The sequence below is a fragment of the Otolemur garnettii genome, unplaced genomic scaffold (genome assembly GCF_000181295.1).
Source record: "Otolemur garnettii isolate 467f Iridium unplaced genomic scaffold, OtoGar3 scaffold00085, whole genome shotgun sequence".
Lineage (NCBI taxonomy): Eukaryota > Metazoa > Chordata > Mammalia > Primates > Galagidae > Otolemur > Otolemur garnettii.
In genome coordinates, this window is record NW_003852480.1 from 1052445 (window position 1) to 1065346 (window position 12902).

Below are 12902 nucleotides of genomic sequence, written 5' to 3' on the forward strand. Positions count from 1 at the left end.
CTTTCTAAGAGTAGAATGTGAACGTTTTAAAGCAATAACTGAGAAAATGACATGAAGGCTGTGTTGACCAGTTTGATGAAAGTATTTCAGATTGCATGTGAAAACCCCACACTGCATCCCAGAAGTGCATTAATGTACATAGTTACCATTCAGTTAAAAAAAAAAAGGCTTAATTTGTGATCCTCCACCTAAAGTCATTGTGAGATGACTTTTTATACAATATGCAAAACATACTGAAGTAAATGTTAGCATTGCTTTAATTCCTATCAGACAATATCTTGAATATTATTATAAAATATTGATATTATGTCTTTAAAAATTAATTAGTGAGAATCATAACATACATTGTAAAAGGCATTTGTTTTGATATAAATAAAGAATGCCATTGAGGTCTCTTTTTTGCTGTTTTTGTTTTGTTTTGTTTCCAATGAGTCTTAATGGTTCTATCCATACACGTGTAACATTCCATTAAAATAAAAATGCCTAATATTAGGCTTAAATAAATAATACTGATTTTGGAAGCCGTATTGGCAATGTTGCTTGGGATCGTCACCCAAACAATGATGAAACACTCTTGTCAAGATGATCTTTCAACTGTTATTTCTTTTTCATCCATCCCTTTTTAAGGAAAGGATTTGAAGTATATTATAATAACAAATATACAATGAAATGTACCAGGTGTGGCACTCATACCTGTAATCTTAACACTAGAAAGCCAAATAGGGAACATCAACTTGAGCTTAGGTGTTCAAGACCAGTCTGAGCAAGATTGAGACCCTGCTCTACAAAAAATACAAAAATTCGGTGGACATGGTGGTACTCACTTCTAGTCCCAGCTACTTGGGATTAGGACAGAAGAACTACTTGAGTCCAGGAGTTTGAGGTTGCTGTGAGTTATGCTGATGCTACTGTACTCTAGCCGCATGACAGAACAAGAGTGTTAAAAAAAAAAAAAATCAAAATAGGACTAAATATGCTAGAGCCATATAGTGACAATTGCATCAGGATATGAGAAATAAATTGTTAATGCAATTGGGGTAAAATTAACTTTTAATGTCTTAGCCATCAGACCAAATGAAAAACATGATAAGATACTTAAGCCTTATTTTTTCAGTAATAGGAAGCACATCACGGCATCAAGAGGACAATTTGATAACAAAAACTGTGAGCATTAGATATTTTATAAAGCATTTACACTCGGTGTAGCACATAGTAAATACCTATATTATGATGATAGTATTATATGTGTAAACAAATTAAGGATTAAATAAATAAGTAAATTACTCACCCTGTGTATTTTCACCTAAGGGTCACTGATGAAAAGAAAGGGCCATGGGTTTAATAACAAGTTTATAAAATATACACAGAAAACCACATCTGGTTGTTTCTTATACTAACCTTTGATAACAGAGATATAGTATTTTATTATATAGTATGAAAATATATTTTAAATACATGAATTTAAAGGTACAGTTTTTTAATGATTTACCTTTGTAAAAAGCAGCACGTAAAGAGCATAGTAAGATAATTTTTAGTGTATATAGCTTCCAAGTAGGAGTAACTTTGACAGATGATTTCAAGAAAATTTTTTAGCAAATAATTTGAAATTAAGTACTATGACTGTTTGAAAGGATATCAAGTAGATGTCATGTTTTTTAGCTGAGGCAGTACCGATAGTTTATTAGAAAATAAAGGAATGTAATGTGTGATTTCCTCTTAAGGAAAAGACCTTGCATGTCTTCCGGGGAAGGATGAAAGGTTTTGCAACATTATTACCTGTTGAAAGCTTCATTATGCCAGGCAGATGGGTCTTAGTATTAAACATACTTGAGTTAATTTTTGTAGTTGTCAAAATAAGATATTAAATAATCAATGAAATCCCATTATCAATTTTAAGATAGGTGTATATTTTGATAAAAAGTTTAAGTAGCTTTGTTAAGCAGGTCTTCCTAGGCCTCCTAGACTTTTTTCCCTCAATGATTCCATGTTAATTTGGTTATAAAAAATGTTCTTTTTCCAATGTTGCTACTGAGATGGCAGATATGTTCCCTGTGAGTTTGTAGAATTCTCAATTTATTTGTCTTTGACACCCCAAATCCATCTGCATACGATTTTTAAGAATCAATTTATAGTACATGTTGAAGTTCTTATAAACATTAAGTTTAGAGTGACCATAAGATACAGGTGCATGAAATCGTTCTTCACTGCCTGTAGTTCAGTAAATGCAGATAATTATTAGGGGTCTTACCCTTCTCCAATTACTGTAGAGAATCTGGATATGAGAACAAGGTCATATGAGAGACAGTTCATTCCCCAAGCTTTTCTAACATTGCTGCTCATTGTTTATGCTTTATTCTATATTTTATTCTTATAGGAAACGTGAATTTATGTCTTATAGAAATGTAACAGGTCTTACTATTTAATAAAAGATGGTCTATCATCTCTTCCTATTATTTGGATTTTGAATGGATATTTATGATCTAATTCCTCTTGATGTCAAAAGGCTTTGAATGGATAGTACTATATGAATTTTAATTACTGAAAATTAGGAATCTGAAACCCAATATCATTTATACCTTGAAACTTTGGTGCATATTTTAAAATCAGTAGATAAAATTAAAATCCAAAGATCTTAGCATGATGTCTCAATACTCTATTAATATACACTGATGACTCAATTTGTGCCCCAACCCTGTGTTTACAGGTACATATAAAATGTATTAAAGTATTAAACATCTTTCTAAGTTCCTATATTTTTACAATCTATATGTTTTGGTCTAATCCAATTTTTTACCAAGTTTTAAAGTTCACATTATTTGAGATAGGTGGATAACTGAGATAAAACAATGAACTAGTGGATCTGAAAATATTTTTCTACTGTAGTTGATTATCTGTAATGTTTACAAATTTTGCATCTACTCTCATCTGTTTTGCATAAGCCAGATCTCATCTGACTATCTCAGACTCTCCCTGCGTAGTCTACTACCTGTGTGTGTAGTCAAGGATAGTTTTTCTTTCACCTTCTCAAGAATATATATGTGTGTGTGTTTAATGTACGTATAGAACTTTTTTTGTAGTGGGGTACTTAACAAAAGATGAATAGAAATTGCTTCTAATCTATTCTAAACTAAATAGTGTTCTTTGGTGGGGAGGAATGCTGGTAATATTTAGCAGGTCTCAGGCTTTTGTGACACTGCCACCTAATCAATTGGAATAATTGGTGTTTGTGTAAAGGTAAAGCAATAATCCATTAGGTTATGTTCTGGCATTTGAGCTCACGAGTGCCACGGGATGTCTGCAGGGAGTAATTAGATAAAGACAAGGTCTTTCTATGCTTCTAATAAATAGAGCACTCATTTAGTGCTTGAGCTATAGTAACTCCGGTTGATGCTGGAAAAGCAAAAAAACAAACAAAAACAATGTGCTGCAAATTATTAAAATTCTTAGTTCTGGGGCTAAGTTCTTAAAAATAGCAATGAACATGCATATGTACAGATATCCTCTTTTTCCAGGACTATAGAGTTAACATCTTCCTAAGACAAAAATGGAACGATCCCAGGCTGAAGCTTCCTAGTGACTTTAGGGGCTCAGACGCCTTGACAGTGGATCCCACGATGTACAAGTGTTTGTGGAAACCTGACTTATTTTTTGCAAATGAAAAAAGTGCCAATTTTCATGATGTAACCCAGGAAAATATCCTACTCTTCATTTTTCGGGATGGAGATGTTCTTGTCAGCATGAGGTACTCTTTTCCATTTAATATTGGTACATCTGTGTTTTCCTTTTAAAGTCAGCAGATCACGGAAACGTTTTCCAAATGATTTCTAAGACCCCTGTTTCTACTTTCAGGTTATCGATTACTCTTTCGTGCCCTTTGGACTTGACTTTGTTTCCCATGGATACACAACGTTGCAAGATGCAACTTGAGAGCTGTATGTAAATGAGAATATAAATTACTATGGAAATAAAATGGTTAAAATTTCTAGGCTATACATTGTACTGATAGCTTAGGTAACAGTGATAAAAATTATGCTCTTGAATATAAACAAGTCATTAGAATAACTATGAGGAAAATTATAATTTCAAGTTAATTTATTAAGTTAAAATTTCCTTAAATTATAGTTATTCTTTTACTGTATTAATTTTTCTGGAGATAGAAAACTGCTTTGTAAATGAACAGTGATTTCTGTTCCCTCTATGTAGGTATATATTTCTTACTTGTTCCAATTGCCACCATCTTTGAATTAGTAATACATAGTATAGGCAAGGTAAAAGACAGTGTGATTTCCTAATTTAAATAACTTTTCTAACATTCAAACCACATTTTCGTAGAAGAGAATTTGGGGAACTTTGAAAAATATTCTGTAAATCCAACCAAATGTTCATTTTCTATTAATGTAATGACAAATTTATGAAATTGGATACTCTGTGTTGTTATGATCCTATTTTTTTAGTTTTATAAAAGATACACTAGAAGTATTAACTAAGATTATCTATCTGTAAAATACATTAATGACTGTGCTATGATGCTCATCTTTTGAAGATAAAAGTAGGACATCAATCTTAAGAAATTAATAGTAAAGTGTTGTGAAGTAATGTTTAGAGCCAGAATGCCTATATCAGACAACCTATTTCTTGAGAGTCAAGAGAAATATCCCTGTGAACTATCTTGTATATGCCTGTTAGATTATATACTTAGTGTTACTCCAGGGTAACTTGGTGTTTTTTTAAAAATAAAAATGTACTGAAGTAGATCCTAATCTGAGCAATATTTATTACTTTCTAACTATAAAATGAGATTCCTCAATGTAAGTGTATATATGTTTATGTTTTTGTGTTTGTTGTTTTTATATATATGTGTGTCCCTGGTTGTCAGTATGTACTTGTATTCCAGCTGTGTATTACATTTTAATTCTATTACTGGGTGCACAGAAGTATTGCTTTAGAAAAAGCATCATACACCTTAGAGTTCAATGGTAGGCTACTATTCACTGTGTAACCCCTTGAAATGTAGCTGCCTTACCTAAGCAGCTGTACCTTGGGATGTTGAAATGGTAGAGACTGAGGCCCATTCCAGGGATTGTTTTATAGACCTTCTATGGTGATGCTACTTTTCTTTAGGAAAGTTTGTAGTGATTTCTTTTTTAAAAAATGGTGTTTTAATGCTTACACTTATTTAAAAAAAAGTAACAGGTAACTATTTCATGGCTGTAAGTGTTTACATTCAGAAAGTTTTGGACAATCCACATATTCATTATATTTTCATTGTTGGCAGGAAAGCATTCTGACGTAGAGAAGTGAGTTTACTATATGTGATAGTTGCAATACGCTGATTACTTTCACTTGTTCTTTAAGATGATTATCTGTACCTTTTCTATCAATATTTTAATTAGTGGCCATAGATTTTATCTGTTTACATTTTTAACTACAGTTTTATATACGGAGGTCCAAATTTTCTTAACTCTGCTCCGTTTGATATGTAGATTATTAAGATATTAAAGACCATCAATAATCAACTATATTTTAAACTAATGTTTTTGTTTATTTTTGTTTGTAGTTGGTTATACAACTGATGATTTACGATTCATCTGGCAGTCAGGGGATCCTGTTCAGTTAGAAAAAATTGCCTTGCCTCAATTTGATATTAAAAAGGAGGATATTGAATACGGCAACTGCACAAAATACTATAAAGGCACTGGTAAGTCACAATCTTTAAGTTAAATAAAACTAAGTCCTATTTCAAAGATTCATTTTAATTAATATATGCTAAGGGACGAATAGAAGCAAACTGATTAGACAAAGAAAGTTGCTGTAAGTAGTTTATCTTTATATTCACATGTTTAAATCTTTCATAGAATGCCAGTTACTAATACTTTTTAGTAACTAGATAGATATGTTTTTTCTCTATGTAATTCTGGTAGTTAGAAGTTTTCAATTTTTTATTTTAGAATGCAAACTATCCCAGGTAGTGGTTTTTCTTAGATGTTGCAAAAATTTCTACTTCTGGTAAGATTCAATTTAGGGCTGAACTTTTTAGATATAAAACAATTTAATCCATATATAGTCACCCATTGTCTTTTGAGTAGTATTTAGGTGGTAGTTGGCGCACATTCTTAATTTTATAAAGCATTGATCTTTATGCTATGCAGGAAGCAATAGTGGTGTAAAATAATTGGACATCAGTAAATAGTCCCTGTAGAGTCTTCTTACCCTAGGTCACGGAACAGCCAGTTACGAAAAGCACAACAAATTAACCTCATTCATTAAATTGCATTGAGCTTTTGCAGAAAATGCAGTACTCACTGTTCAATATTGTCATAATATTATTAGTGTTCAGTCTTTCACTCTCTCCTGGTAGATATTGGTGATTGAATGTTTTAGATACTGAATATAGTGTTATTCCACTTAGTGAAATAAATAAGGAGATCATTTAATTTTGATCATTATATTAGTAGTAATAATCTGTTCAATTTCTAAATTATCATACAGTTCTAATTCTGTCTCAAGTAAATCATGACAAAAGAAATCTAGGAATAGATATAATTAAAGTTTAACTTCATTACAACATTTGTGTTGAGTTGCAATAATAACTATGTATATAGTACAATTGTGTAGAATTTAGAGAGATGAGATGTTTGAGAGAGAATGCTGTCATTATTACACCAAGGGCAAAATATAATTTATAACATTTCAGTTCATAGTAAAATAAGAGGCAGACTGATTGCTCATTTACAGTGGTATAATAAAGCCAAGACTAGGCCACTTGGGTATAAAATCAGTTTAAGCATCTCTTGTTGACTTTCAAATACATTAACGGATTATCTAACATTTGTATATCAGTAGTCCTTTCTGTTAGAGCTTATATACAGTAGAACAAGAGAAATTATAATTAAATATTTTACTAAAGAATTCTAAAGGGTTTTTTTTTTTTGTAAGTAAAAACAGTGATCTTAAAAATTTGGCCATTGGTGTATTCACTGAAGTAAAATATGCATAGATTATTAGATATAGAAATGATCTAAGTGATAATTCTGAGCCAGTTACTTTACTTAGCACATAAAATAACTGAAATGCAGGGTGACTAAATGACTTACTGAACGTCACTGGGCAAATTAGTGTCAGCAATGGGACTAGGCGTAGTAGTTTTTCTCCCATCTGTATGCCTTTAAATTAAGAAGACTGTGTGTTTAGGGATTTTTATAATTCACCTATTAATTAAAAGAATAATCTTGAAAACTACGAAAATCCTTTTGGGATTGTTGTGTAAGAAGACATTTAATAAATACCTTTTTGAATTCTTAGTATACTAGGCATTAAGTGCTTTGTAGAAATTATATAATTTAATCCTCACAACAGTCCTGTGAGTTAAGTACTTTTATTATCTCCATTTTATTCATTAGGCTAATGAAGTAAAGATATTTGCTCACAGTCAGACCGTTACTAAGTGATGTGCTGGGATAGTGAGTCTGATATTGTCATATTATGTGTGGACTCCTATTATCTTCAAAAATACAGTGGAACCTCCACTGCTGACCACCTCCTTTCACTGACCACCTCTTTAAGTTGACTGATTTTCATAGACCAGACATGCAGCATATGTACATACCAGTACAGTGGTCCTTGTGTTTTCACCTCTGTGTGTTGACCAGTGTGTTACAGTCCCTTGGGAGGTCAGCTTACAGAGCTCTACTGTAGTTATCTGCATCCAGATTATAAGGTTATTCTGGCAAAATGAATAGTGTCTAAATTGTTTTGAGAAATACAAAAGAGACCCCATTGAAGACATTAACTTCATCTAGGGAAGAAAATAAAATTAACAATTTTATTTGTAATTTTATGTAATAGCATAAACTTATGTAATAGCATTGAAAATCTTGGGGGAGAATTCATTACTTTACTTGTAGCCCTACGTTTAAAAGTTCTCCATTTGGGAACTCAGTAGTAAATAAAAAAACAGGCCCTTCTCCTTCATAGAGCAGAGTAGATTGCAATGTGGTAGACATTTTAAAAAGTAAATGTAATTCATTTTAGATTTTAGAAGGAAATGATGTGTGCATGGTAGAGAGAATTTAGGGGATTACTCAGGAGTTATAAGATCTTTCTTGTTATCTTTTAGTCATAAATAAGTCATTGAAATCTCATTAGCTACAGAAAATAACAATAAAACTTTTGGCTAACAATATTTTTTGGTGCTCACATTGTTTCAGGTAGTTTATCAGCATTTACATGAATCATCATATGAATATATGTAAGACATATTTTAATGCTTGAATAATTTAGAAAAACAGGACATTCAAAGTATCTGGAATGTTTAACAATGTAGAAGAGTGAAAAAGAATATACACACACACACATGCTATGTATTTGTAAAATGATAGCCAATATTTTCTTTAATTTAGATGGAAATAATGACAGCTTTAACTTTATTAAAATTATGCTTTTACGTTATTATAGAATTTGCAAAGTTGAACAAAGATATAGAAAAATAAGTCTACAAAAATACGTCAATTGGATGGCTGAGTGAATAATGAAATAAAAGTTCACAGGAAATAGAAAGTAAATTGAATTTGCCCAAAGAACATTTATATCAATTAGCTGCCCACCTGCCTCTCATAAATGTAACAGGACTAGGAAAAGATCAAAAAAGATCAAGAAATGTTTCTCGTAAAGGTTTATGGAGCAAATCACTGTAATACCCAAGCATGTATTTTACTGCTGAATGCATCCAAGTCTTATGAAGCTTCCCTTGTGGGTGCCTTCATCAAAGGGACATGGGGGGGAACTTGCTCCAAAACACAGGACTCCCAATTTTGGTGTCCTTTAAACATAGTGGGATGAAATACAACACTGCATTTTAAAGTGTTCTACTTTATAGTCCGTTACTATAATGTTTGTGAAAACTGAGAAAACTAACAAAAATTTATAACGTGTTCAGAAATACATTTTGTGAATACCACGTGAAGATAAAATTAGCTTGACTAAGTGATGCTATTACAGCGTGAGGGTCTTCACAGTCACACTTAGGAAAATAGTGCAGACCTTCCTAAATACAGCAGTAATGCTTATGAAAGATTATAGTTTCAAAATATTATGCACGATTGTTAGTTAGAAACATATGTTCTTGTTTGTTCTGGCAGGAAGTTAAGATGAATGGTGGGAAACAGACAAGGGAGGGAAATTTTTCATTGTTTTCATTTTTGTATCTTTTTAGAGCCTTTGAATGATCTAATATGTTGCCTAATTTTGAGGAAATTAAAATCTAAAAAAAGAAGCAGTTGGAATTTTTTATTTTTGATATAATCTAGAAGCTTTTGGCATAATTAGAACTACTTCAGTTCAAATCAAATCAACTAATTATTCTTTTTTACACAGTAGCTCTACTATTTGTCTAATCCCCATGAAGTAGCAATGATTATAATCCACATTGGAAAAGGATGGATTTCTAGTCTGAGTCATTTGCTAAGAGCATGTGAATAGTCATTCTTTTATTCGACACTTGTGAAGATCCTATTGTGTGCAAGTACTGTGTTAGATAGTATTAATGAATAAACAGGATGATTATCTTAATGTCTGAAGTGTGGGTACAGTATTCCCACTTCAGAAGACTAGATAAATATTATTTTTAACTAGAAAATAGTCAATAATAACGTTATTCTGACTCCACAATTGTTTCATTTATTCATTGTTCATTTATCTGTTTCACCATTTTAAAAAAAGTAAAGTTTGGATAAATTTTAACTTTCTGATATTTTCACATAACCTTAATTTTGTTAAAGGATACATGACATTCTTATCTAAATTATACATTTGAGGCGTAAAATATTATACTTAAATTGCTAACTGAAAGGACCTAAACGTGTAACGTATAATCTGAAACATCTGGAAATATATCATTCTCTCAAGTGCAGTGCCGTAAGAATATTTGGGCCACTTATTTTCCTTGTTAAAGCAGCAAAGGCTAGGAGGCTTCCCAGAATTTGTAATTAATTCGGGGGACTGGCTGATGTCACGATCCCCTAGAATTAGGGGTTAAAGCAATTTCTGCATTAGTGGTGGCATGCGAACGTGAAAGTTCTTTTCTTCAGTTAGACTCTATTTGCAGACTTGGAGTAGGGGAGCAGAGGAAATTGAGAGGAGAATTAGATATTTACACTTTACAGTCTTTTACGTCCATGAACTGAAAACGCTTATTTCTTCTTTTTGCTGATGTTTACTTCCAATACTCTCTTCATTCTGTAATGTTTAACTATTCCTAAGCATCACGGAAGATTGCCATCCTTTCTAGATCAGCACTGATTCATGCAGCTAAAAAACGCTCCTGGACAACACCCAGTCCAGGAGCATTTCCCCTTAGACATGTTCTGCTTTGATTTACTGCTCCCCACAGGGCCCCTTTAAATCATCCGCCCTGCGAGCACCCCTGGGTAAGGGAAAGTTCAACTGCTTTGCACATTTTCTGAATAAAGACAGAAAAGCCTAGACACTGATCTAGTGGAGCAGCTTGTGGGATCTATTTCTCAATGACATAATGAAGTCGGGAAAGGTCAGGCAAAACTGGTTCCATAATGTCACCTTTTAGATCACATCAATTATATATACTATTTAAAGGAGGCAAAGTTTACTTTGTGAAGTTGCCTTGAATAGAGGCGACTGAGGCACCCTGTCGATTGTCGCAGTTGTGTGTGGGTAGGAAGCTGACACCGTTCCTGTGTCTGTCTCTGACAGGCTACTACACGTGTGTGGAAGTCATCTTCACCCTGAGGAGGCAGGTCGGCTTCTACATGATGGGCGTCTATGCCCCAACCCTGCTCATCGTGGTCCTCTCTTGGCTGTCCTTCTGGATCAACCCAGATGCCAGCGCGGCCAGAGTGCCCCTGGGTAAGGTGCTCGGCGCTCTCAGTCACGTCAGGAATGTGCTGTCCTCTCTATCTAACTTAACTGTGCGATCAACTACTTTGAAAAAGCACATTCTGGAATTGATGGCAATCTATTTTATTTTGTTTTCTAGGCTTTCTTCAAAACTTGAACTAACAGGGGGAAGGTTGATTGATGGGAGGAGGGAGGACATTTGGTGGGATCTCACAATGCAAGGGTATATACCAAATAACTAATAATAAATTTTAAATGTCTTACCACAAAAAACAAGTAAGTGACCTGATGGATATGTTAATCAGTTTGATTTAAGCATTCCACATTGTATATCAAATCATCACCTGTACCCCATAAATGTATACAGTTATGATTTTATTTTATTTTATTTTATTTTTTGAGACAGAGTGTCATTTTATTGCCCTTGGTAGAGTGCTATGGTGTCACAGCTCACAGCAACCTCCAACTCCTGGGCTTAGGCAATTCGCTTGTCTCAGCCTCCCAACTAGCTGGGACTACAGGTGCCCGCCACAATGCCCAACTATTTTTTTTATTGTTGTTGCAGTTTGGCCGGGGCTGAGTTCAAACCTGCCACCCTCGGTATATGGGTCCAGTGCCCTACTCACTGAGCCACGCGCACTGCCCCACAGTTACGATTGTAACTAAAAATAAAATAAAATAAAGCCAAAGTAGAAACATACACACACAAAAAACAATCTTCAGCTAGATTTTTGCAGTTTATACTCTATAATTATGCTAAGCTTTTCCGTTTATGTCTTCAGGAAATTTTAAGCAGTTAATCTATTCTATAATCCATTAATTATTTAATTAACATAAAATAATTATTGATAAGTGATTCTCACAGACAACTAAAGTTTAAAATCTTCACTAGTGTCGAACTTGGAAAAAAATAACTATTTTTGTGGGAATCTTTGTAAACAGTAGTGTATACTGTCCCATACTTTGGTCAAGGAAGAGTCAAATAATTCATTTTTTAAAATATTGCCCACAGTCATTTTCTTAGGCACCAATTCTTATGTGCTGTATCATGGGGTGGCTAGAGTGAGTCTGGGCTAGTCGTCTCCCTTGAATGTCCAGACTCTTCAGTTTGTTATTTTTAATCCTCTGGGACATACAAATGCCAGTAGCCAGTCAGTCTTTCTTTGAAAATCCTTTCTGTATAAAGATTAAAATATCTTTTCTTGAGAAAATAAGCAAGAGCCATTCCTGTGGGTCATGTGCATAAACTTCAGAATGTGGACATTGGGGCAATGAATTTGGATTGTTTTCAGTGTTTTAACATTCTTTGTTACAGTGAGTGTATGTCTGTGTTTGGGTTTTCTGAATATCCCCTGTAACTCATGTGAGTAAAGCTCTGATGTATCTGACCTTTCAGTGAGTGACAGGCTGCTACATTTAATTTTCTTCTTCCATCAAGAAGGTCTTGTGCAAATTCCCTCCTGACTTGTGAAGGAATCAAATGAAATACAGATATTAAAGGGTAAGAAACCAGGAATGAAGCAATGAAAATAAAAATTTTATCTAAATAAGAAATTTAGAGTTTATATCTAATAAAAAGCATGAAGAGCAAATCTGTATCTTAGTAACTCCAAATTTGGGAAATTTCATCCTAAGGGTTATGTATCTGTAATAAAGATAATGACAACTGATAGATTATTAATTCCTTTAGTGATGAAAATCAACTGTGCATTATATTTCATTTAGAAATACCATGTATTTCTCTAAAATAGTGTTGTTTATTGGAAGTATCTTATGTTCATGTAGGGATATAAGTGTCAGACTTCCAAGAGTACTTTGGAGATATCTTAATCTCTGACATATCCTTAAAGGACTTTTCTTTGTAAACCTGCACTCACTGCAGGACTTCTAAGACAAGGTCCCTGAGCCATCACCTTACATCTAGAAGACCTGTGGTACTGTGGTACGGGGCAGTCTCTAGACTCACCTGGGTTTGAATTCCAACTCTTTGCTTTCTAGCTCTGACAACTTGGGCAGCAGATTTAACTTCTTTA

The 12902-nt window shown here is 33.3% G+C and overlaps 1 protein-coding gene across 1 annotated transcript in view; it reads left to right on the top strand.

The window, feature by feature from the left end:
• Positions 1-12902, top strand: part of GLRB (glycine receptor beta) — an 81444-nt gene that overhangs the window by 51690 nt on the left and 16852 nt on the right. The window contains exons 3-6 of the mRNA XM_003794702.2: positions 3496-3742; positions 3850-3932; positions 5558-5698; positions 10726-10878. Coding sequence (XP_003794750.1) covers positions 3496-3742; positions 3850-3932; positions 5558-5698; positions 10726-10878 — 624 coding nt within the window. The remainder of the gene's footprint in view (positions 1-3495; positions 3743-3849; positions 3933-5557; positions 5699-10725; positions 10879-12902) is intronic.